Below are 22,500 nucleotides of genomic sequence, written 5' to 3' on the forward strand. Positions count from 1 at the left end.
ATTATAGTTATAACATTACTTAGTATACCCGGATTTTCATTAACAAAGTTGAAAAAAGACAGACTGAGAAGGGAAGAGCATTATAGGTTTAGGCAGGGCAAATTGAGTGGGAAATTAAATTCATGTTGTAAAACAGTTATTTGGGAAGTTTGGAAGGAACGAGAAAAAGTTGTATGTAACTTACATGAACCTGTAAAACCGCTTTTGATAAAACTGATAGAGAAGCAATGGTGAAGGTACTGAGAATGTATGGTACTGATGGTAGATTACTAGAAGTAATTAAACGTTTATGGTTGAGTTGAAAGAAGAGTCAGAGTATGAATAATTGTTATGAAAGCTTATCTGAGCCGAGGGTTTAATTTTCTCTGTCACTATTCAAAATGTCTATAATCACAGTGATGTGGAATGTCTAATAAAAGAGTGGGTAAGGCATGAGTTCTTTGATAAGAAAATGAGATGACATGGAATTGTGGAATGATTGATGATTGCGTCTGATATCGTACGAATTGGAGGATAATAAAGATAAAGTGCTGAAGCTGGTAAGAGAGTTTGAAAGTCTCTGCAAGACGATTTAGTGGATAGTAAATGCGAGAAAGATACTGAAAGTGAAAGGTAATGAAGAAGATGGACCAATGAAATGTTAGAGAGGTTGATTCACATAAACATTTTGCAGTATATTGATTGACTAATTTGGGGTATTCTGGTATTCTGACATCTAATGTCATTGGCGTCGATATCGTTTATTGATATATATATATATATATATACATACTGTATATATATATATATATATATATATATATATATATATATATATATATATATATATATATATATACATATACATATAAAAAGCAATGATGTCATTTTATAAGTTCAATATCTTTCAGAAGACCTGCTTCTGAAATAAAACTATAATACCACTAGCATGGTTGAACACATCATGTCCCAGAATCTTGGCATGGATAATTGCAGATATAACAGACGATTGCAAGATGTCAAAAGAAGTGAGTCACAGAAAATAAGAAGCAAGATAGATACCAAAATGTCTGCCAAAGACTGGTAACACTTGAGTTGTTCATAGAAAACAAGCCGGTAATGTATGAACAGATTTTTTTTCAATACTCTTACATTATAAAAGTGAAGTATGAGGTATACCTGAAAAAGCAGAGGTGGTAAAAAGGGTTAGAAGAGGTGAAAGGATGGGTCAGAGTATTATAAGGTGGTTCAGTCACGTGGAAAGAATGTAACATGTTGGAGAAAAGAGTATATACTCGAGAGGAACTTGGAAATATAGAGTAAAGCCTCAAAGAGGTTGAAAGTGAAAGGATGGAACAGAGTATTTTGTGGTGGTTCAGTTGAATGCAATAATGTGTAGAGAATAGTATAATATGTCATTATGTGTGTTTTGTAGTCATTATATGTGTTTTGTGACCGGGAACTCCTAGGTTAGGTTAGGTGGGTTTGTTAGGTTCTGTGCACTTTTTTGTACTTTTTATATATTTTGTAAAACTTATATGGAAAAATTATTTAAAATTCGTATGGAAATATCTATCATTACTATTGCTAGTAATGTCACCGTACCGCTGGTAACACTGTGTATCATTTGTAACATGGAGAATTTTACCGTTTTCAGTAAATACCTGAGGTTTGTGACCTGTCATACTACTAGGTTAGGTTTGGTGGGTTTATTAGGTTCTGTGCCCTTTTTGTACTTTTTATATATTGAGTAAAACTTATATGGAAAAATTATTCAAAATACGTATGGAAATATCTAGCATTGCTATCGTTAGTGATGTCATCGTGCCGTTGGTAACTCTGTGTACCATTCGTCAACGTTCGTAACACTGTGTCTCATTGGTAATGCTAATGTTATCATTCGCAGTACATTCGTAAGGGAAGTGACACGTTGAACAAGTGCTTATATTTAAATATTTTAACACAACATATATGACAACAGTAATTATGTTTAACCATTTCAACAGAAAATATATGTTTTCCTGTAGGGAATGACATGATTTAACCTGTTTTCACCTTCATTTCATCCGTAATAACAGCAACCAATTCGTCAACTTAAAGTTAGCCGAATTGGTTGATCTGTTTGTTTGCGGTTGAAATGAAGGTCAAATTCGGTTAAATCACGTTATTTACTATAGGAAAACATATATTTTCTGTTCGAAATCACACCCTGTAATACAATACAAATTTACCCTATATCCTACGATAATGGGGGACCCCCAGTGGGAACTCGGGGTTTTGGGTGGGGAAAACATATTGGGGAAACGATATATAATCGTAAAACAAGCCTTTTCTTCTCTCTACATTACCTTCTTGAATATATTATAATCGGAGGAAAATACAAAACAGTATATCTGGATAAACTTTGGAGACGCCGTTACAAAAATTATTTCATGAAAAAATACAGTAACCAGTGCTGCCAACGTCTGATGTAGATCAAATGTTAGCATTCCATGCTAACATTAGCACCCATACGTACATACCAGTTTTCGACCTGCGCAAAAATCCCTCCCCTGCAGAGAAGATTTTCCCCCTCCAATAACTCGTTTTATTATCGTATTCCTTTTAAAATCATCTCATTTTACATTCCCACTCAATATTATTTATCATACATTCCATTTTATCTTCCTATATTGGGTTTATTTCTTTTGTTATTTCCTTTTCACTCCCCGGTTTCACATAAATACATGCTCTGGACTAGTTTCCCTATCCAGTTCATTCATGGTAAAATCATCTCATTTTATATTCCCATTCAATATTATTCATCATTCATTCCATTTTTATCTTCCTATATTGTTTTTATTTCTTTTGTTATTTCCTTTTCTTTCCCCCAGTTTCACATAAATACTTTCTCTGGACTAGTTTCCCTATTTAGTTCATTCATGTTGACCCTCTAGACTCCGTTGTTTTTCCCTTAACCAATCACGAACCGATACGTATTCAAAATTTACACAATGGGGGTTGTCAACTAGTATTTCCCAACCCCCTTCCTTTATCTCTTTTGAGTGGTCTGTTCATACCCCTTCCACCAAATCCTTTTCCCTAGAAATCTTTGTCCTAGTAAGGTGTCCGTCATTTCGAGTGAGATTTATTTTTTCGTATTTTGGGATGGAGGAAGTTATAGAAACTTGTAACGGCTGCAGTATTCCGTACCTAAAAGCATTTGCTAAATTCCATGGTGATTTTTATGATTCTTCAACCAATGTTGATAATTTCCTGAAAGCACACAACGTAATTCCTCAACTCTTACAGTGCCCCAAGTGCCTTTCCCTCCTACCTTACAGGAAAGTCATTCACGTGTTTTATTGTAATACCGAATCTAACATACCTAAAACCAAAAAGAAACGTCGTTGTGGTTATACCGTTACTTCTTAAAAAGGTACATTTTTGGGAAAAAGTCGTCTACCCCCATGGTAGATAATATTATTTGCAAACCACTTTTTACATAAACATTGGCCCCACAACCACCCTCATCCTAGTCATAGGAGTTAAGCCGTCAGTCTCACTCTCCCGTGATCCGCAAGTTTCGACGTCTTTTTCATAAAGGTAAGTCATTCCTCAATACTGTAATCATTATATGTGTTTTGTGACCGGGGAACTCCTAGGTTAGGTTAGGTGGGTTTGTTAGGTTCTGTGCCCTTTTTGTACTTTCTATACATTTTGTAAAACTTATATGGAAAAATTATTTAAAATTCGTATGGAAATATCTATCATTACTATCGCTAGTAATGTCACCGTACCGCTGGTAACACTGTGTATCATTCGTAACATGGAGAATTTTACAGTTTTCAGTAAATACTGTACCTGAGGTTTGTGACCTGTTATACTACTAGGTTAGGTTAGGTGGGTTTATTAGGTTCTGTGCCCTTTTAGTACTTTTTATATATTGAGTAAAACTTATATGGAAAAATTATTCAAAATACGTATGGAAATATCTAGCATTGCTATTGTTAGTAATGTCATCGTGCCGTTGGTAACTCTGTGTACCACTCGTCAACGTTCGTAACACTGTGTGTCATTGGTAACGTTGCTAATGTTATCGTTCGCAGTACATTCGTAAGGGAAGTGACACGTTGAACAAGTGCTTATATTTAAATATTTTAACACAACATATATGACAACAGTAATTATGTTTAACCATTTTAACAGAAAATATATGTTTTCCTGTAGGAAATAACGTGATTTAACCAGTTTTCACCTTCATTTCATCCGTAATAACAGCAACCAATTCGTCAACTTAAAAGTTAGCCGAATTGGTTGATCTGTTTGTTTGTGGTTGAAATGAAGGTCAAATTCGGTTAAATCACGTTATTTACTATAGGAGAACATATATTTTCTGTTCGAAATCACACCCTGTAATACAATAAAAATTTACCCTATATCATACGATAATGGGGGACCCCCAGTGGGAACTCGGGGTTTTGGGTGGGGAAAACATACTGGGGAAACGATATCTAATCGTAAAACAAGCCTTTTCTTCTCTATACATTACCTTCTTGAATATATTATAATCGGAGGAAAATACAAAACAGTATATCTGGATAAACTTTGGAGACGCCGTTGCAAAAATTATTTCATGAAAAAATACAGTAACTAGTGCTGCCAACGTCTGATGTAGATTAAATGTTAGCATTACATGCTAATATTAGCACCCATACGTACATACGTGCATACCAGTTTTCGACCTGCGCAAAAATCCCTCCCACTGCGCAGAAGCTTTTCCCCCTCCAATTATTCATTTTATTATCGTATTCCTTTTAAAATCATCTCATATTACATTCCCATTCAAGATTATTTATCATACATTCCATTTTATCTTCCTATATTGGGTTTATTTCTTTTATTTCCTTTTCACTCCCCGGTTTCACATAAATACATGCTCTGGACTAGTTTCCCTATCCAGTTCATTCATGGTAAAATCATCTCATTTTATATTCCAATTCAATATTATTTATCATACATTCCATTTTATCTTCCTATATTGTTTTTATTGCTTTTGTTATTTCCTTTTCACTCCCCGTTTTTACATAAATACTTGCTCTGGACTAGTTTCCCTATTTAGTTCATTCATGTTTACCCTCTAGACTCAGTTGTTTTTCCCTTAAACAATCACGAACCGATACATATTTAAAGTTTACACAAGGGGGTTGTCAACTGATATTTCCCTACCCCCCTTCCTTTATCTCTTTGAGTGGTCTGTTCATACCCCTTCCACCAAATCCTTTTCCCTTGAAACCTTTGTCCTAGTAAGGTGTCCGCCATTTCAAGTGAGATTTATTTTTTCGTATTTTGCGATGGAGGAAGTTATAGAAACTTGTAACGGCTGCAGTATTCCGTACCTAAAAGCAATTGCTAAATTCCATGGTGATTTTTATGATTCTTCAACCAATGTTGATGATTTCCTGATAGCACACAATGTAATTCCTCATCGCTTACAGTGCCCCAAGTGCCGTTCCCTTCTATCTTATAGGAAAGACATTCACGTGTTTTATTGTAATACTGAAACCAGCATACCTAAGACCAAGAAGAAACGTCGTTGTGGTTATACCATTACTTTTTATAAAGATGACAAATTCGAAGATAATTTGTATTTTTCCTAACCATACAAACCTTAGCTATTTACATTGGGATTACCTTTTAGCGTAGCTGAAATGGCGAGCCATTAGAATTTAACGAGGGTGTATTACCCCCGCGCTAGTTAGCAGGGGGATAGGGGAGTGGTAGCTAGCTACCCCTTCCCCCCTCACACACCGGTGAATGCTTCTCTTTCACTTAGAGGTAGGACTTGTCTTGGGGGACAGGGCTGGCGGGCAAATATATGTAAATAGCTAAGGTTTGTATGGTTAGGCAAAATACAAATTATCTTCGAATTTGTCATTTGTTCCGTAACTGAAATGAAAACCACGCTATCTACATTGGGTGACTTACCCCTTAGGAAGGGTGGAAAGTCCCCAGCCATACTGACTTTGGCTTTACCCGGGGACTCAGTAGAGGGGATGATGAAGAAAGAAGTAAGGGCCAGACATACTTCTTTCGTTCATGCAGACTAAAATCTGATAACAATGCCCTCAACCTTCTGCTACCTGTCCAAAAAGGAGCCTGAGGTTAGACCAGCTGTTGTGTAGCCACCACAGAGCGATAGAAACGTATCGATACTCCTGTGGGTCACGCCCTGCAGGAAGCGGGCTGCGAAGGTCATTAGACGCTTCCAGACTCCAGCTTGTAGCACCTGCGACACAGAGTAGTATTACTCGAAGGTGAGGGACGTTGCGATGTATCCGACATCTTGCTGTAGGGCGACGTGACGGGGGAGGGTCTGGATTCAGGTCGAGATGAATGTCTTTGAGTCCGAGCTGAAGAGGTATACTGGTGACTCTCCCCGGGTCCTTCTTGCTCCCAACCCGGCTGCACGTGAGGACAAACTGCAGCTGTTCCCAAAGATAACCCCTCGATTCCTTTACTGGCAAGAAGGAGAAGGTTTTGGGTCATCAGATACAGAATGGTGACTCGAAATCTTGAAGGAATTGGACCGAAGAGCAGGGTCCCCAAGATTCTGAGTCTAGCCAACAACTCAGGAGCAAACCTGAATGTTGCCTTCCCCCATTCCTTAGAAAGGGAGGAGTCGTACGAGACCAAGAAGATTGCTTACACACTGGCCGCGGCCAGAGTGAGCAGGAGACCCAAGACGGAATACGATCAGAGGCCTGACGTAAAGGGTCTTGAGAAGATCTCTTAAGGGACTAAAAAGTCCGAGCCATGCTCCAAGTTGGAGGACTCAATCCGACTAGGGCAGGGACGTTCGCAGCTTCGCATGAGCGAGGAAAGGTCCAGCGGGAAGGAAACAGTTATTCCTTTCAGCCTGAAGGTCAGGGAAAGGCTGAGCGACAGGCTTCATTGCCGAGAGCGGGAAGGAGTTTCCTCCCGCCGAAAAGCAATAAGTTTGTTATTGCTGGAGAAGAGGCCTCAAGGGAAGAGGTATATCTCCCACAACACCAACCACAGAAGACTCTCCACTTCGCCTGGAAGACCCCTGCGGAAGACTATCGCAGATGACGCGACCTCCGCCCCGCAACTGTAGCGGGTTGTCTCTTCTTGAGGAGGAGGCGTAGTGTCTCCAGGCACGAAGCCGAAGCGACGCCCCGGCTCGTGAAAGATGTTGCAGTGTGGTTGTTTGAGTAGCCTGTGCCGTGGGAGAAGCTCTCCCGGGAGTTCCGTCAGGGGAAGCAGAGGGTCCGGAAACCGTTCTGCGTATAGACCCAGTGGAGCTCTCAGGGCCATTGAAAGGTTAACAGACAACCTGGTCTTGTTGAGACCCATTCTCAACAGACAACAAAGGAGGGAAGACGCAGGCGTCGATGTTGTCCCACCATCACCGGAATGCATCTTGCCAAAGAGTCTCGGGGTCTGAGACTGAGGGGAAGAACAGCGGTAGCTTGAGGTTCCAAGCTGTCGCGATCAGGTCCCCCAGGCCAGGACTTGCTGGTTACTCAAGGCCAAAGACCCCCAGGTACACTCTTTCTACGAGGCTCTGCTCAGATAGTCGGAGAGAACATTCCTCTGCCCGGAATGAGCGAGACGATGGTGGTATTGAGAGGATCTCAAATCATCTCAGTATCTCTACTGCAAGATGCGAAGGTATGAAAATGCGTCCCTTGCTGGTTAGAACACGCCAGTACCATGAAGTCGTCGCGCACTGAGCGACTCGGCAGGAGCTGTAGGATCTGTAGAGGGGCCAGACTACGGCTCTTAAGCCTGCCTGAATGATGGAGAGGTATCTTTCAGGTCCTGACCATAGGCCTGGACCGGAACATGCCCCCCCCCCCCCCCCACTTTTCTTTGACGAGTCTGAGAACCGCATCAAAATATGGGGAAAGGACGATAATATCCACTCCCATCAAGAGGTTCCATAGGTCAACACCCATTGCAGGTCTAATTGTTCCGCTGGTCCCATAGGGGCCAGAAAGTCCGGTTAATCGTGGCCACCCATCCAAGTACCAACCAGACCCGACGTTGCTTAACCTCGCTGGATGGACGAGAAGCGGGGTTTCCAACGTGGTAAGGCCGTTGACTCAATATCATGGCTAGATACTCCAGATGTTGAGGCCGAAGAAGAGAAGGCTCCTAGCAAATTACCATGAACCCCCACTCACGGTAAGGATCCGGAAGCTTGTCCCGGCGTTGAAGAAGGTCGAACGCGAGCCTGCCGGAGTTGACCAGACCTCCAAAAGGCGAAGGAGGCGGAAGCCTGCTCCTGAGCGGCCATGAGAAAAGCAGGGAGAGTTCTCTGGGGAAAAACCTGCGATGGCACGGCGGGATAGCCACACTGCATCCTAAGCAGGAATACCTGTAGTTTAGGCTGAATCCCAAGAGCTTCCTGGAAGATGGATGGAATGGAAACTGAAAATACCCGTCCTTCCGATCCAGGGCCTAAGGAGTCCTGTCGCCTCGTTACCAGTCTGATCGATTCTGCTGTTCCACGCTGGACGAAGTTTGTTCGACAAACTTGATCAGAGCTGAGAGGTCGACTACGGAATTCCCGTCTCAGATACTTTCCTACGAGAAAGGATCGACTGAAGAAGCCGGGGGGTGAAGCCGTCGACGATCCTATGGAGGACCTTCTCCTAAGGCATGGATCATTCTGCCCAAACGGGCAAACTCTTGCCGACCCTATGGCATAGAGGTTCAGTGACACTGAATTCGCTGACAGAGATGGCAGGCGCGATATCCTTGGCTGATCACGGAGATTGTGCAGGAATCGGCATCGGGAAGCTGTCATCCGGATGAGTAACCTTAGGCATCCTCCCAGCGTGAAACCTACAAGGGGGGGTAGCTAATCCTAGAGTTCGTGAACTCTGCCGCTCCCTCTAGGATTATGCCCCCCCGGGAGAGCCTCCCATGCTACCTGTTCCTGACAGGAGGGGACATCTTGTCTCAGTTGTCGTAGCCAGTCCAAAAACTTAGACCGACGAGGCTGAAAGAAAGAGGCGCTGGAGCCCTGCAGGGTCTGGAAGAAAGCGCCTTGGAGGAGTGGAAACGGAAGTCGACTTCCTCCTCACAATTGCTGTCTATGTCTCTGTCCTTGGGCACAAACAAGCTCTTCCCAAGGATGGAAGGGTGTCTGAGGTTGTCGACATCCACGGATGAGACACCCGAAAGGAAGCCCTCGGTCATTGCATCTAAATGTCCAACATCGAGCTTGCCCGCAAGTTCGAAACTTGGCGACGAAACGTCAAGTTGCTTGAGCCCGAGAGGAGGAAAGTACCCATGATCTTCCTGTAGCTTCCTTGAACAAAACCTCGGGTTGCAACCGAGGAGGGAAAGGACCTGGTAAGCCCCTATCACGATATGGAGAAGAGGAAGGGGTAAACCAGTCACCCCTTGGCCGATGAAGAAATCTCGAACGGAAAGCTCCCTGGCAAAACCCCTCCAGGGAATGACGGGGAAGGGCTAACCCAGGTTCTGGAAAGAAGAATGTTGCTCAGACCTCCCTGAAAATTCTTCCTGCTCTTGCATGTGCCATGCTCTGCGTTTACGGGGTGAGGCCGTGTTCTGGAAATACGCTCCAGAAGACTCGCCAGGCTGGCCATGCTGCGAAACCCCAACGGGAATCGCGGTCGCAATCGCCCTGGCGCTCGCACGATGGTAAATCAATGGTTTGCGCGTGGCCGAACGTGGAAGCGCCCATGCGTGGGCACGCAGGAACGCAAACGAAAGTGCGCGAAGGAGCGCAGAAGGAGGGCGAGCGTGGTAGGAAGGGCGAGAACTGGTGGTCGGCTAGCGATGACCCGTAGGCAACAATGGATACTACAGAAATCAAGCCGACGTTCGAGTGACGGAACAGCGTCGGACCGCGCGACGGAACAGCGTCGGACCGCGCGACGGAACAGCGTCGGACCGCGCGACGGAACAGCGTCGGACCGCGCGACGGAACACCGTCGAACCGCGCGACGGAACACCGTCGGACCGATTAGGTCAAGAGATTCAGTTCAAAACTCCGCCCCCACGTAAACACCTAACTTCCTTTAGCTTCCTCTAAAACCCAGCCATCAAAAGAAACCCCAGACCCAGACCTCCTACATTCTAATATTACTACACAACACAACGCTGCTTAATTGCAATATTCATCTTAACTTCGGGTTTTTTTTTCCTAAGAATGAATAAGTATCACTTAATTTCGCTCTGGAATTCCTTTATAAAGAATGAAGTCTCCCTCGGGCTCACATTTCATAATCCTGAGTCACTCCGACACAATGACTAAACTTTTGATCATAAAAGGAATGAAGAGGCAATATAACAGGATTGAACTGTGATGAAGGAGTTAAGGTAGGCTTTGGAAGGAAGGCACTTCTCTCTCTCTCTCTCTCTCTCTCTCTCTCTCTCTCTCTCTCTCTCTCTCTCTCTCTCTTACTACTACTACTACTACTGCTACTACTACTACTACTGTGGCTGCTGGAAATAAAGCTGTTGAAAAGAATATATGATAAATGGAAGGAATATAATAATAATAATAATAATAATAATAATAATAATAATAGTATTATTATTATTATTATTATTATTATTATTATTATTATTATTATTATTATTATTATTATTGTTGTTGTTGTTGCTGCTAGTAATTTGGCAAGAGCCTGTGGTCCCCTCCTAGGGAGGCCAATCAAAATCCCTCCATCCATCCAGATAGGGCTTAACCTATTCCAAAATTTGACAAAATTCCATTTGCAAACAGGTTCTTGGAACCAATTAAATTTGCAAGTTGAGGACCATCTCTACCAAAAAGATCTAGAGGATTCTTTCCTCTGGTTTATTAAGACCCTATTCTCTCGAGAGGCCGAAGCCTCCATCATCCGTCAATGACAGAATTTCAGAAAATCAAAGGCACGACAAACAGGATGCTTAGGAGAGAGAAGCGAAGAGCAAAGGAAAGTAAATTAGGTGCTATTGATACAAAAGGGTCTCTGGTACGATTACAAATAAACAAGCTACCGGATACAATTTCATAAATCTTGATATGAAAAACCAATATAAATAATAATAAACGTATTTTCTGCAGGTCTCATTTATTAGTTACTGTATATGCAAAAGTTATAATGGTTTGTTTATGTTACGTCAAAATATTCTCAGATACACACTCTAATGAACGCCTTATATATGAAAGGAAAAATATACTTCTTTCCAGGTGGGAATCGAACCCACACTGATTTTACACAATCTAAAATATCTAGACAACACAGCAGTGTGATTAAAGGAAACTGAAAATTTCAGTTGGCAAAAACCCGTGAAATATAATGTACTGAATAAATCTATTGACTTATGAAGGGAATGTTAAAACATAATTACCATCGTTCTCACTGTCCAAGGTGATGCAATAATGATGTTGTTTTTATGTAGAAAACTTAGACAACTCTTATTATAAGTTTCTCTTGTTTATTTTCCATACAAAGAGGTATACTGTAAGTTCCCTGTTTGTTACTTAATCCAAGTTTTACTCGTCATTATTTACCAAGTCTTTCTATTAAGGTAATGACATTTGATGCTTATTTCATTCATGTAATAAAACTAAAAAATATGAAATAATAATAATAATAATAATAATAATAATAATAATAATAATAATAGTCATATGATCTTATTCCGGCATTTTGAAGTAACGAAGTTTCTTGTCATTCATAGAATAATGATATATTTTCCCTTAATATAAGCACCTGAAGGAAGAGTAATTACTCATTCGTACTGAAAACTGCCGTTTAAATTTCAGATCAAAGACCAACACAACGACCTCAATGATGACTTTAACCACCGTGATACCACTTTTTTTTTTTTTTAGCTAGTTAAAGCCATTTATAAAAACTTCCTTTCATCGACCAAACATTGCATTACAAGCGACAAATTAATGCAAATATAACAAAACCCGTTTTTTTCCAAGTTTCACACTGGGAAACCATTTCTAACCTACAACCTTACTTCAAAAACCATAACAATATTTGGCAAAGTAATGAAAGACCAATTTTTGCAGTGCCTGCAACCTCACCATCCTTGAGAGCTAAGGATGGGGGGGAGTCTATAGGTATACCTCCTAGGTCATCGGCAGCCATTATCTGGCCTCCCAGGTCCTACCTTGAGTGGAGAGGTGGCTTGGCCGGTGATTATATAATTATATCGTCAGTTTCTAGGCCATTGTCAACGTTTCTTTCCTCCGCCATTCATGAGTGACCTTTAAGCCTTTAAACAATAGCCAGCTTTTATACAGATCAAAATTTGAGTCAATCATAGACAATTCACCACGGACATAATGAATCCTACGAGAACAGAGGTAAAGGTAAAAGTGTCTGGTTGCAAGTTCCAGTTTCGTCAGAATAGATGATCACCAGAACGTCACCCGGGCAAGCCCAACCCCACCCCCTGCAGTGCCCAACCACAGCAGTGGTCTCCCCAGTAAACAGCTTAAGCTCACAGTACAGTGCTGGGATCGATCTACTGCCATGCGAATGCTAGGCGAACACGTTACCACTGTACTACTTATAGTAGTTTTTTCCCGGGAATACAAATTGAGATCTTTAAAGCAATGGAGCCCGAGCTTCTCCCTGAAGCAGGTCTTCAAACACAGGATACCACACAAAGGCTCGTCGGTTTTGTTTCAGTGTTCTCTTACATAGGCAGATAAAGCTAATAAAAACAATGCAATATTCAACGTAAATCAAGAAAACCATACAATGGTTTCGTTAAGGTTTTCGTTTTCAATTGTAAAGATCCATTCTTTAGGGTTGTGGTGCCCCATGCGGTAACGTTCCTGACTGGTGAACGTCAGACTGAGGTTCGAGTCCCGCTCAAACTCGTTAGTTTCTTTGGTCGCTGCAATCTCACCATCCTTATGAGCTAAGGATGAAGGTTTGAGGCAGCCTATAGGTTTATCTGCTGAGTCATCAGCAGCCATTGTCTGGGCCTCCTTGGTTGTCACTTGGGTGGAGAGGGGGCTTGGGCGCTGATCATATGATATATGATCAGTCTCTAGGGCACTGAAAGAATACGGCTAAAGTGAGAGAGAAAAGGAAGCAAATGAAAATAAAGGAGAAAATGTGAAGAGAAACTTCATGGAAAATAATTGGCTTTTTATAAGGTAGTATATATGAAAAGGCTAAAAAGCAAATGGAGGTCCTGGGTCTATGGGGCGAGTATTTATTTTCTGATTCATTATCATCATCTCCTCCTACGCATATTAACGCAAAGGGCCTCGGTTAGAATACGCCAGTCATTTCTCTCTTGAGCTTTTAAATCAATACTTCTCCATTCATCAACTACTTCACTGTTTATAGTCCTCAGCCATGTAGACCTGGGTCTTCCAACTCTTCTAGTGCCTTGTGGAATCCAGCTGAACGTTTGGTGAACTAATCTTTCTTGGGGAGTGCGAATAACATGCCCATGCTACCATCTCCATCTACCCCTCACCATGATCTCATCCACATATGGCACTCGAGTAATATCTCTTATAGTTTCATTTCTAATCCTGTCCTGCCATTTAACTCACAATATCCTGATTACGAAACATAAAAACCAGGCTGTGCTGAGGGATGAAGGACTTGCAAGGGTCAGAGTATGGAAAACAATGCTTATGGGACGGACTGCTGAAAATGTAATTAAAGGTGAGTGAGAGACTGAAAAATGGAAGGATACCAGCAGCTGGGATTACAAGTGAGGAGCTGCAGGATGATGGTGATAGTGTGAATGAGGGGCTGAGCAGAGTTTGTAAAGTATGTTTGGCTCTGGAAAACGCCCTCAACGAATGATGGAGAGGAGTAACTGTTTTCCTGCATACAGGTGAATGTGAGTACTTTCTCCGAACCACTTGACGAACGTGTTCGACAACCAAATACTAGAAAAAAAAAAAGTTAAGTTACCATAGGTGTAATGATGGTACCATAAGGATTGGGTGGATAATGTGAAAGCCATAATAAAAAGGAAGCTTCTTCATATGCAACAAGGGCAAGAGTGTGTGCTGGCTATGGTTAAACGGCGCAGTGTATGTAGGGGAGTTTGGCATGCTTCTGATGGGCCTACTGTGTTGATGTAACAAGTGACTAATATGGTGTTAGTTTTATTCCTCTGGGAGGTTCATTCACAATTCATTCACAATTCAGGAGTTAAAAAGGATGAATGTGAGATAAATGACTAGTGTCGTTCTCCTCCTGATCTTCTCTGGGATAATATTGAACAATATATGTTATATTCGGTACATTTATATTTCCACATTAAGCTGTTTTCCAGATTTAGATGGCTAGATAAGCTGAATGATGATTTGGAGAGAAAGGGTTTGGTGGAAGGGGATAGCTTTGCTAGAATGCATTAGAGAGGGTGCATCAAGCAACGATCCCTTAATTTAGGGATAACGGTGGGAAAGTAGATTAAGCTGTTTCCCATATCATAGGGTACCTACGGGGGAAAAAAAAAAACTTGTAGCTACTGTTACATTCTTCTTTGATCATTCATGGAGGTGGATGAATTCCCCATTCCTTAAAATAAATTTATAATTCAAGTTATCTCGAAAGTTAAAAATTAACTCTACTTTCTACTTTACATCACGTCAATATCACCAGTCTGTTCTGTTCACTATGGCCTTCATATTTGATCCTCAATTTTATCTGATCTGCGTTTGTAAAAGTATCATATTCACCGTGGTTACTTCTGATGTTACTAAAGATGGTGACAATTATGATTTTTGTTGATACATTCCATGTTTAAATTTCTAACCATAGCAAAATAAAAACAACAATAATAACAAAAATAGGTCATGAAGTATTTGTTTACAAGAACACGCTCTACATTTACTCCAAAATTATCCAGTCCTGCAGCTATCCTCTTCTTGTGCCGTAATTAAGAGGTTCTTTAAATGCTGGGAAAGCAAAAAAAAAAAAAAAAATATAAAATAAAAATAAAACTAGCAAGATATGTTGCGGGAGGGGGGGGGGGGGGTATATATTTTGAATATATACCAAATGTATGGTGACGTCACGAACTTCTCTTTGGTTGACTATGTTGACGATGTCGGTTCCTGGTCGCTTAGTACCTACTCCACCAGCCCCTTCCTATCCGCCCCTCCCACGACATATCTTGCTATTTTTTCGCTTTCCCAGCAATTACAGAACCTCTTAATTACTGTACAAAAAGAGGAGGGCTACAGGACTGCACAATTTTGGAGTAATTGGAGCGTGCTCTTGTAAACAAATACTAGTCATGATTATATAGATAATTACTTAGCGTTCCTGTCATCATTACTATTGTTAGAAAGATTACAAATCTCACTTCAGAGAGAGGAGAGAGAGAGAGAGAGAGAGAGAGAGAGAGAGAGAAAGCAACAATAACAAAAAAGGAATTACTCAAGTGTTACTGCCATCTTCACTACCATCAGAAAGATTACAAGTCTCACTTGAAAGAGAGAGAGAGAGAGAGAGAGAGAGAGAGAGAGAGAGAGAGAGAGAGAGAGAGAGCAACAATAATAACAAAAAAGGTGTGACGAACCGTGAGAAGGATGTGACGCAAAGACAGGATGAAAGCAGCTGAGTGAGTCCAATATAGAACACTCTTCTTTATATACAAAAGGCAGCTGGAAATTTCCTGTTCAAAATCGACACCGTTACCATTGAGAAAAACAGACATGTTTACTCAAGTTCTTTTTAGTGCGAGGGAAGAGGGAAGATACAAGCATAATATATACAAAATGAACTATGTACGATCGTGTGACAAACGGTTGGTACATGGCTCCTCCCCTAAAAATGACATACTGAACATGGTAAATAGGGCGCCCTGAATCTGGAGTGGTAGTAGCCGAAAAAAAAAAAAAAAAAAAGTGGCCGATAAGCGGCAGTGAGTGGCTGTAGAAGTCGTTGGTTGGGGCGCGAGCGGGTGGTGGATGATGGGTGGCTTTGTTGCCGCTCCGGCTCGTCACGGGGTAGGCGTGTGTGTCCTACGGCATTCATAGGTGTGTACTACTGCATTCATAGGCGTGTGTGTCCTACGGCATTCATAGGCATGTGTGTCCAACGGCATTCATAGTCGTGTGTGTTCTACGGCATTCATAGGCCTACGGCATTCATAGGCCTACGGCATTCATAGGCGTGTGTGTCCTACGGCATTCACGTCAGCTTCGGTTGAAGTTGAATAAGTGTCCTCTTCGTCAGGAGTGGAGGCGTTGATGGAGGTTTTGAAGGTCATGAAGTGGCTGTCCATAAGGGCGTCGGCTTTGGTCCTCAAGTCCTTTATGGGTAAACTATCGACATCAGGTATGGCAGCGCGTAAAGGTTCGGGTAAACGGCGTATCCAAAGGGCACGAAGTAGGTTCACCTCACGAGGAGAGCCGTATGCGGCAGGTGCAGGTGAGTGATACTGGTCATTTCCCTGAGGATAAGCGAAGCCCTTTGGTCCCCCAACGGTTATTGAAAGAGCTGAAAAGGCTTTGCTGTACAGGCGGCTGGCGACGCCGATAATTGCTGCAGAAGGTATGTTTTGAGGGCTTCATAGTAACGATGAGAGGCGTGGGGGGAAAGGAGGGGAAGGCGGGGGCGGGAGGAACGAGTCGCTCCAGGGTCACAAATGTAACGGGCCAAGAGAAGGTTGTGACTCAAAGACAGGATGAGAGCGACTGAGTGAGTTTATTATTGAACACTCTCCTTTATGTACAAAAGCTCAAGGAATCAGGAAATTTCCTGTTCAAAATCGACACCGTTACCATTGAGAAAAACAGGCATGTTTATTCAGGTTCTTTTTAGTGCGAGGGAAGAGCGAATATACAAGCATAATATATACAAAATGAACTATGCACGATCGTGTGACACGGTTGGTACAAAGGAATTACTCAAGTGTTACTGCCATCTTCACTACCATCAGGAAGATTACAAGTCTCACTTGAGAGAGAGAGAGAGAGAGAGAGAGAGAGAGAGTTTTTGCAGTCGAAGAATAAGCTGTAAATTTCTCAAAAAACAATGAGCAGAAATTAGGAAAATCCCAGTCTTTCCATTTAAAGATTCCCATAAAACACCACAAAATTCAGAGAAATCTTTTCCTAACGTTGCTTTAGAATAAATGAGACGAGATGCTGTCATCAACAGCGCTTTCCACTCAGAGGAGCCGTTCCAGAGACTTGGCTGTTCTCGGCAGCACTTTGTGAGGCGAGCGAGAAAATTGGTGCTGAAGTCTCATTTTCCGCGTCTTACACTAACGTCATTTCAGCAGTTAAATCAATTCCCTCTCCTGGTAAAGAAATTGCCATTCTGCTATGACGTGTTAATATTCTTGTTGCGCATAAATGAATAAAACAGAGACTGCCTGTATTGTCTAAGTTTATCTTTGGGACTGCCATGCTCTACTGTGGCCGTTGCGTGTGTCTGCTTTTACTTATATATTCAACGTTAGAGATGCTAGAAAACTCCCAATCAATCAATCAATCAACGTTGGATTTCTAAATTAGGAACTATAGCTTTTTAAACCTATATCAAAGTAACCAAAACGTAAATGGCAATAAAATTCAAAGGTACCCACTTATAATCAATTTCAATCCTGGAATAATAACCTTAATTCCTTTTTCAAAATAAAAGGTCAAATGACTTTTAGTAAACAAATATAAAAGAAAACTAACGAGTGGTCGAATTGGTTAATCCCCGAGTTACCAATTTCCGAAAAAAAAATGAGAGATTGGCTTATCACACCATCAGAAGAAACCGCTCGCCTAAATACCAGGAAGGATTGTATGATTCACGGACTGTCTGGGTTAGGTTAGAACCCAGCATTCTAAATGAGATTAGGTTAGGATATGCCAAAATATATAGTTTTCCTCCAGCAACACTGCTTATGTGCAGTTTTAGGGAAAAAAAGAAAATTGGCTAATAATAATAATAATAATAATAATAATAATAATAATAATTATAACAATAACAATAATAATAATAATGATAATAATAATAATAATAATAATAATAATAATAATAATAATAATATTTCGGTAGTAGAAGTCTTTTAGGCAAGTTTAATTAAAAATGATAGCTACCTCAGTGGGGGGGGGGTCTCAAAAAACATAGATAATATTTTATAATTTTTTTAGAATTTACTAGAATTAAACTTCTACGCATTACGCCAGGATGCCGAACTCGTTCATACTCACTGTTTCAACAGTTTATTTCTAGTAAATTCTAGTAAAATTATAGACTATTTTGAATGCATATTGCTCTTCTTCCCCCCACCCCCCTACTGATGACCTACATAGCATTGTTACTGCCACAGAGCTAGCTATCATTTTTAATAATAATAATAATAATAATAATAATAATAATAATAATAATAATAATCTTCTGGCGGCAGGAAAGGCACCTGGCCATGAAAAAGTAGCCAAAACAACTATGGTCACTGAGTATAATCAGAATGAAAAACAACAATAATAATAATAAGAAGAAGAAGAAGAAGAAGAAGAAGAAGAAGAAGAAGAAGAAGAAGAAGAAGAAGAAGAAGAACAAAGTAGATTTAACCTCTGGTAAATTATCCAGACATTTTCTTATTAAAATGAAAAGTTCTTAGAGTTTCCAATAAATTTTTTTTTTCATATATCTCTTCGAAACAGTGATCGTAAATGAACAACGCTGAAAGAAAGCTTCAGCTCACAAGTAAACGAAAGAGACTGAAACCACTGGTAATTATGGAATGGATAAGGGGAGGGTCGTCGTAAATAAGAGAACACCATAATAACGGGAAGGGGAGAGTCCTCACTTCACTCCGCATTCTCTACACTACAGGTATAAACATAAAACATTAAATTGCCTTATAGCGCACCGTGCCGGTTGACGCCAGGTTTATTTTTCCAATGAATCATATTTTTAGAAAACAATATAGATGTAACATCACATATTCTAATAACTTTTACAAACTTCTGTACTGATATAGCAGTGCATATTTAAAACAAAATGAACAAACTTTCAAATTAACATATAAGCCTCCTCTGCCGCCCAGGAAAAACCATAGATAAAAAACAAAATCTCAAGTTTTGAAAAAACTATGGAAACCTGTGTATCCACGGCAATAATGCAGAGTAACTCAAATTTGAGTGGTGGAACCTCACTCTTGTACTACTAATAAATAATAATGATAATAATATTAATAATAAATTCGACTTGCTCGGGCTAGCGTGCGCTAGAAAGTGACCACTTACTAAATACCTCTTCAAACATTGAATACGTTTCACCCAACACTAAATTCTCATTGGCCACTGCCTACAAAACAACTGAACTTAAGTAACAAGATACTTAAGATCTGCTTACTTGTCGTTAGGACAATTATTTTTCGCTATACTTCGTAACGCGAAAAAATTTTAGTCCTCACTTCACTCCGCATTCTCTACACTACAGGTATAAACATAAAACATTAAATTGCCTTATAGCGCACCGTACCGGTTGACCCTAGATAATACCAAAGAAAGGGAGAGAAGGAAAAAAATGGAGAGAGAGAAATAAATGCTCCGATTGAATGATTTACACATTTAACCTCTTTTTGAAGCCTTTGACAAACATGTTTACTTGAAACAGACTACCAACACTCATGTCTATGAAGACACCTATCATTGACGTTATCGTTTGCGATGTTTGAACTTGTAGCCACAGTTTTAACAAAAAATTATGTTTGGTTACATTACAGGAGCTTTTAAAAAACTTCTTAAAGAGAAATCGATCAAAGGACAAAATCATTCCAGCTTCCTCTGCATCAAGCAAAATACATCAAATATGGAAAAGCATTTGTGATAACTTCCGATATCAAAAACTAAACAGTATTGGTGATTTAATTTTTTTTTTTTTTTTTTTTTTCTCTTGTTCAACTAAGAAATCTTCAAATTACAATAAACTTAATTCCCCAAATCTCAGATAAGAACACTTTAATGATCTATCAAAATAATAAAGAAGTTTTTCAATATAGGAAAATATAATCCGCACGGATTCTGCAACACCATATTATCAAAAAGATCCTTTGTATGCACCGATCTACCAGCTTAATGTTTCACAGGTGCTTGCAAAGATTTAACAAATGAAATTTCCGTTGGATCTATGTAACCCCTCATTTCATGCATGCACGTTATGGCCTAAATAGCTTGATCACTGGAGATTACTAAAACGCCGGAATCTAATAGAAGCGTGATAAATAAAGCAACCTACAATGGCATTTCGCTTTGCTCGTGACCATTATTGTAAGTTTCTCTTTGATGAAAGACAAATTTGTAGGCCTTGTCGGTGCTGCCATTCATCGATGATAGAAGATGCTCATGACAACTGAGGTCCCCCAATTTCCTGTCCAAATTAGATGCCACCGTTAAAGACGACTGCTGGCATTTCATTGCATTCACGATCCTGGAAAGCAGATTCCAAAAATAAAACAATGTACATATATACTTGTAATTTCAAAAACCTTTACCTTCTATATCAAAGTTAAATTTCAGCGAAAAATTTCCTTTTTTTTTTTTTTTTTCTCTCTCTCCTTATCTTTGCCGTGTAATAAAACCTTTGTTACGTAAACACTCAAAGTTTAACAATAAAGTTTCCCTCGTTAATATGAACAGTCAAGATGCAGAGGACTTTCACTCAGGAATATTCTACTTAAGAATTTTTACCTCCATTTTATTAATAACCTTTGGTATAAAGCACCAAACCTCAAGTTAAAGCATCAATTGCCTCTGTACCTGGACCCCAATATTAGAGATTAAAAAACCTCAACATATTTTTAAAGGTAGCAAAACAGTCTAAAGAATTAATAACTCTCACAAGTCCATAACTCTGAAAATTGTAAAAAGAATTGACCATTCATCCATGTTAGTTGACAACACTTCAAAAAATCCGCTCTTTTGTACTCTTTCTGGGCTTACATACATTGATGACCTGAACAGTGTATTCAGTACAAGTTTAAATTCTTTGGTTTTCTATGATTTCCAAATCTGGCTTTTTGCTACCTACTTGCATTAAAATCGAAAATTTTATCTGGAACAACGTTCAAACATTGCCAAAGTACTTTACATAATTCTGTCGACTGCCTCCTGCTCCTTCATGTTTAATTTTAAAGATCAATTTGCTGTCCAGTTTCCAACCACTCTTTTCATGATATGAAAAAAAAAATGCGCTGTATTCATCGCTAAAAACTTCAGAATTACTCCAAACCTACTACTGAGGTGTCACAACATATAAATTTCCCAACACCAGAGGCGTCACAATAGAGTGACAAACTGCCTACACCTGAGGCGTCACAATATAGTGATAAACTGCCTACACCTGAGGCGTCACAATATAGTGACAAACTGCCTACACCTGAGGCGTCACAATATAGTGATAAACTGCCTACACCTGAGGCGTCACAATATAGTGACAAACTGCCTACACCTGAGGCGTCACAATATAGTGATAAACTGCCTACACCTGAGGCGTCACAATATAGTGATAAACTGCCTACACCTGAGGCGTCACTATAGTGATAAACTGCCTACACCTGAGGCGTCACAATATAGTGATAAACTGCCTACACCTGAGGCGTCACAATATAGTGATAAACTGCCTACACCTTAGGCGTCACAATATAGTGATAAACTGCCTACATCTTAGGCGTCACAATGAAGTAATAGGTTAAATAAGTCTGATGCAAGTATATAGTTAAAGTAAGGACCAAAATAAAAAGAATGAATTTCTGCGTCAAAACGTGCTCTCAACCGGAGCATCTGATATTTCTTCATTAAGTTCTCAACTAGCTTTGCTCAATATGTAAAAATATAGAAATACTTTATCGTTTTCATTTTAACAATACCTTTCACGACAAATTTCGTGGAAATTATGTAACAGACAATTCTGTCCAAAAGATATTCGTTAAAATAACGTTTTCGTTAATTCAGAATGTTTGGCATCTAAACAAGGTCTTTAACGACATAGTTTATCCTAACACTGTAGTTACGAAATTCGCCTTCAGTATTCGTCCTCTGTAAACCTTTCCAAATACAATTTAGAGTCTGAAAACCAATTATACTTTCTTGTAAATAAATCCAAATCTTGAAGCTTTTAAAAGTAAATAACTAGCATCCAATGCCCCTTCAAAACAACCATCCGCAGCTATGCCATCATCTAAAAATACTTCAATCTTCACTTCCTTAGATCTCCAATATCTAACAGACTTAAGAACTTTAGTAAAGATGTACCGCCGCTTCAAAAATATCTAAAGAATATCCATTATAAAAAACTTTTTAAAATTTTTCCCCAATGAGAAAGATATTGGCAACGTTTTAATAGATTTCTATGCGATAAGCAGACTGTAGACTGATTAAATCCTTAAAAAGTTTGTAATAAAAAACCAGCCTTTGCTTACCATTTCCATTCTTGGTCACCGTCAAAGGAATTATTTCTTAGTTTTTCTGATACCAGTGTCACCCATTCTCTTAATAAATTCTGATTCGTCCCTTTCTGACCTATAGTTACCCAAACCAAC

At 39.9% G+C, this 22,500-nt stretch overlaps 1 protein-coding gene across 1 annotated transcript in view; it reads left to right on the forward strand.

Annotated features, from left to right (window-relative positions):
* The first annotated feature begins 18,423 nt into the window (after window positions 1–18,423).
* The window catches only part of LOC137621924 (M protein, serotype 2.1-like), a 33,744-nt gene continuing 29,667 nt past the window's right edge, over window positions 18,424–22,500 (forward strand). The window contains exon 1 of the mRNA XM_068352426.1: window positions 18,424–18,516. Within this exon, the coding sequence (XP_068208527.1) occupies window positions 18,424–18,516 (93 nt within the window). The remainder of the gene's footprint in view (window positions 18,517–22,500) is intronic.

Source organism: Palaemon carinicauda, chromosome 28 (assembly GCF_036898095.1).
Source record: "Palaemon carinicauda isolate YSFRI2023 chromosome 28, ASM3689809v2, whole genome shotgun sequence".
In the NCBI taxonomy this organism is placed as follows: domain Eukaryota; kingdom Metazoa; phylum Arthropoda; class Malacostraca; order Decapoda; family Palaemonidae; genus Palaemon; species Palaemon carinicauda.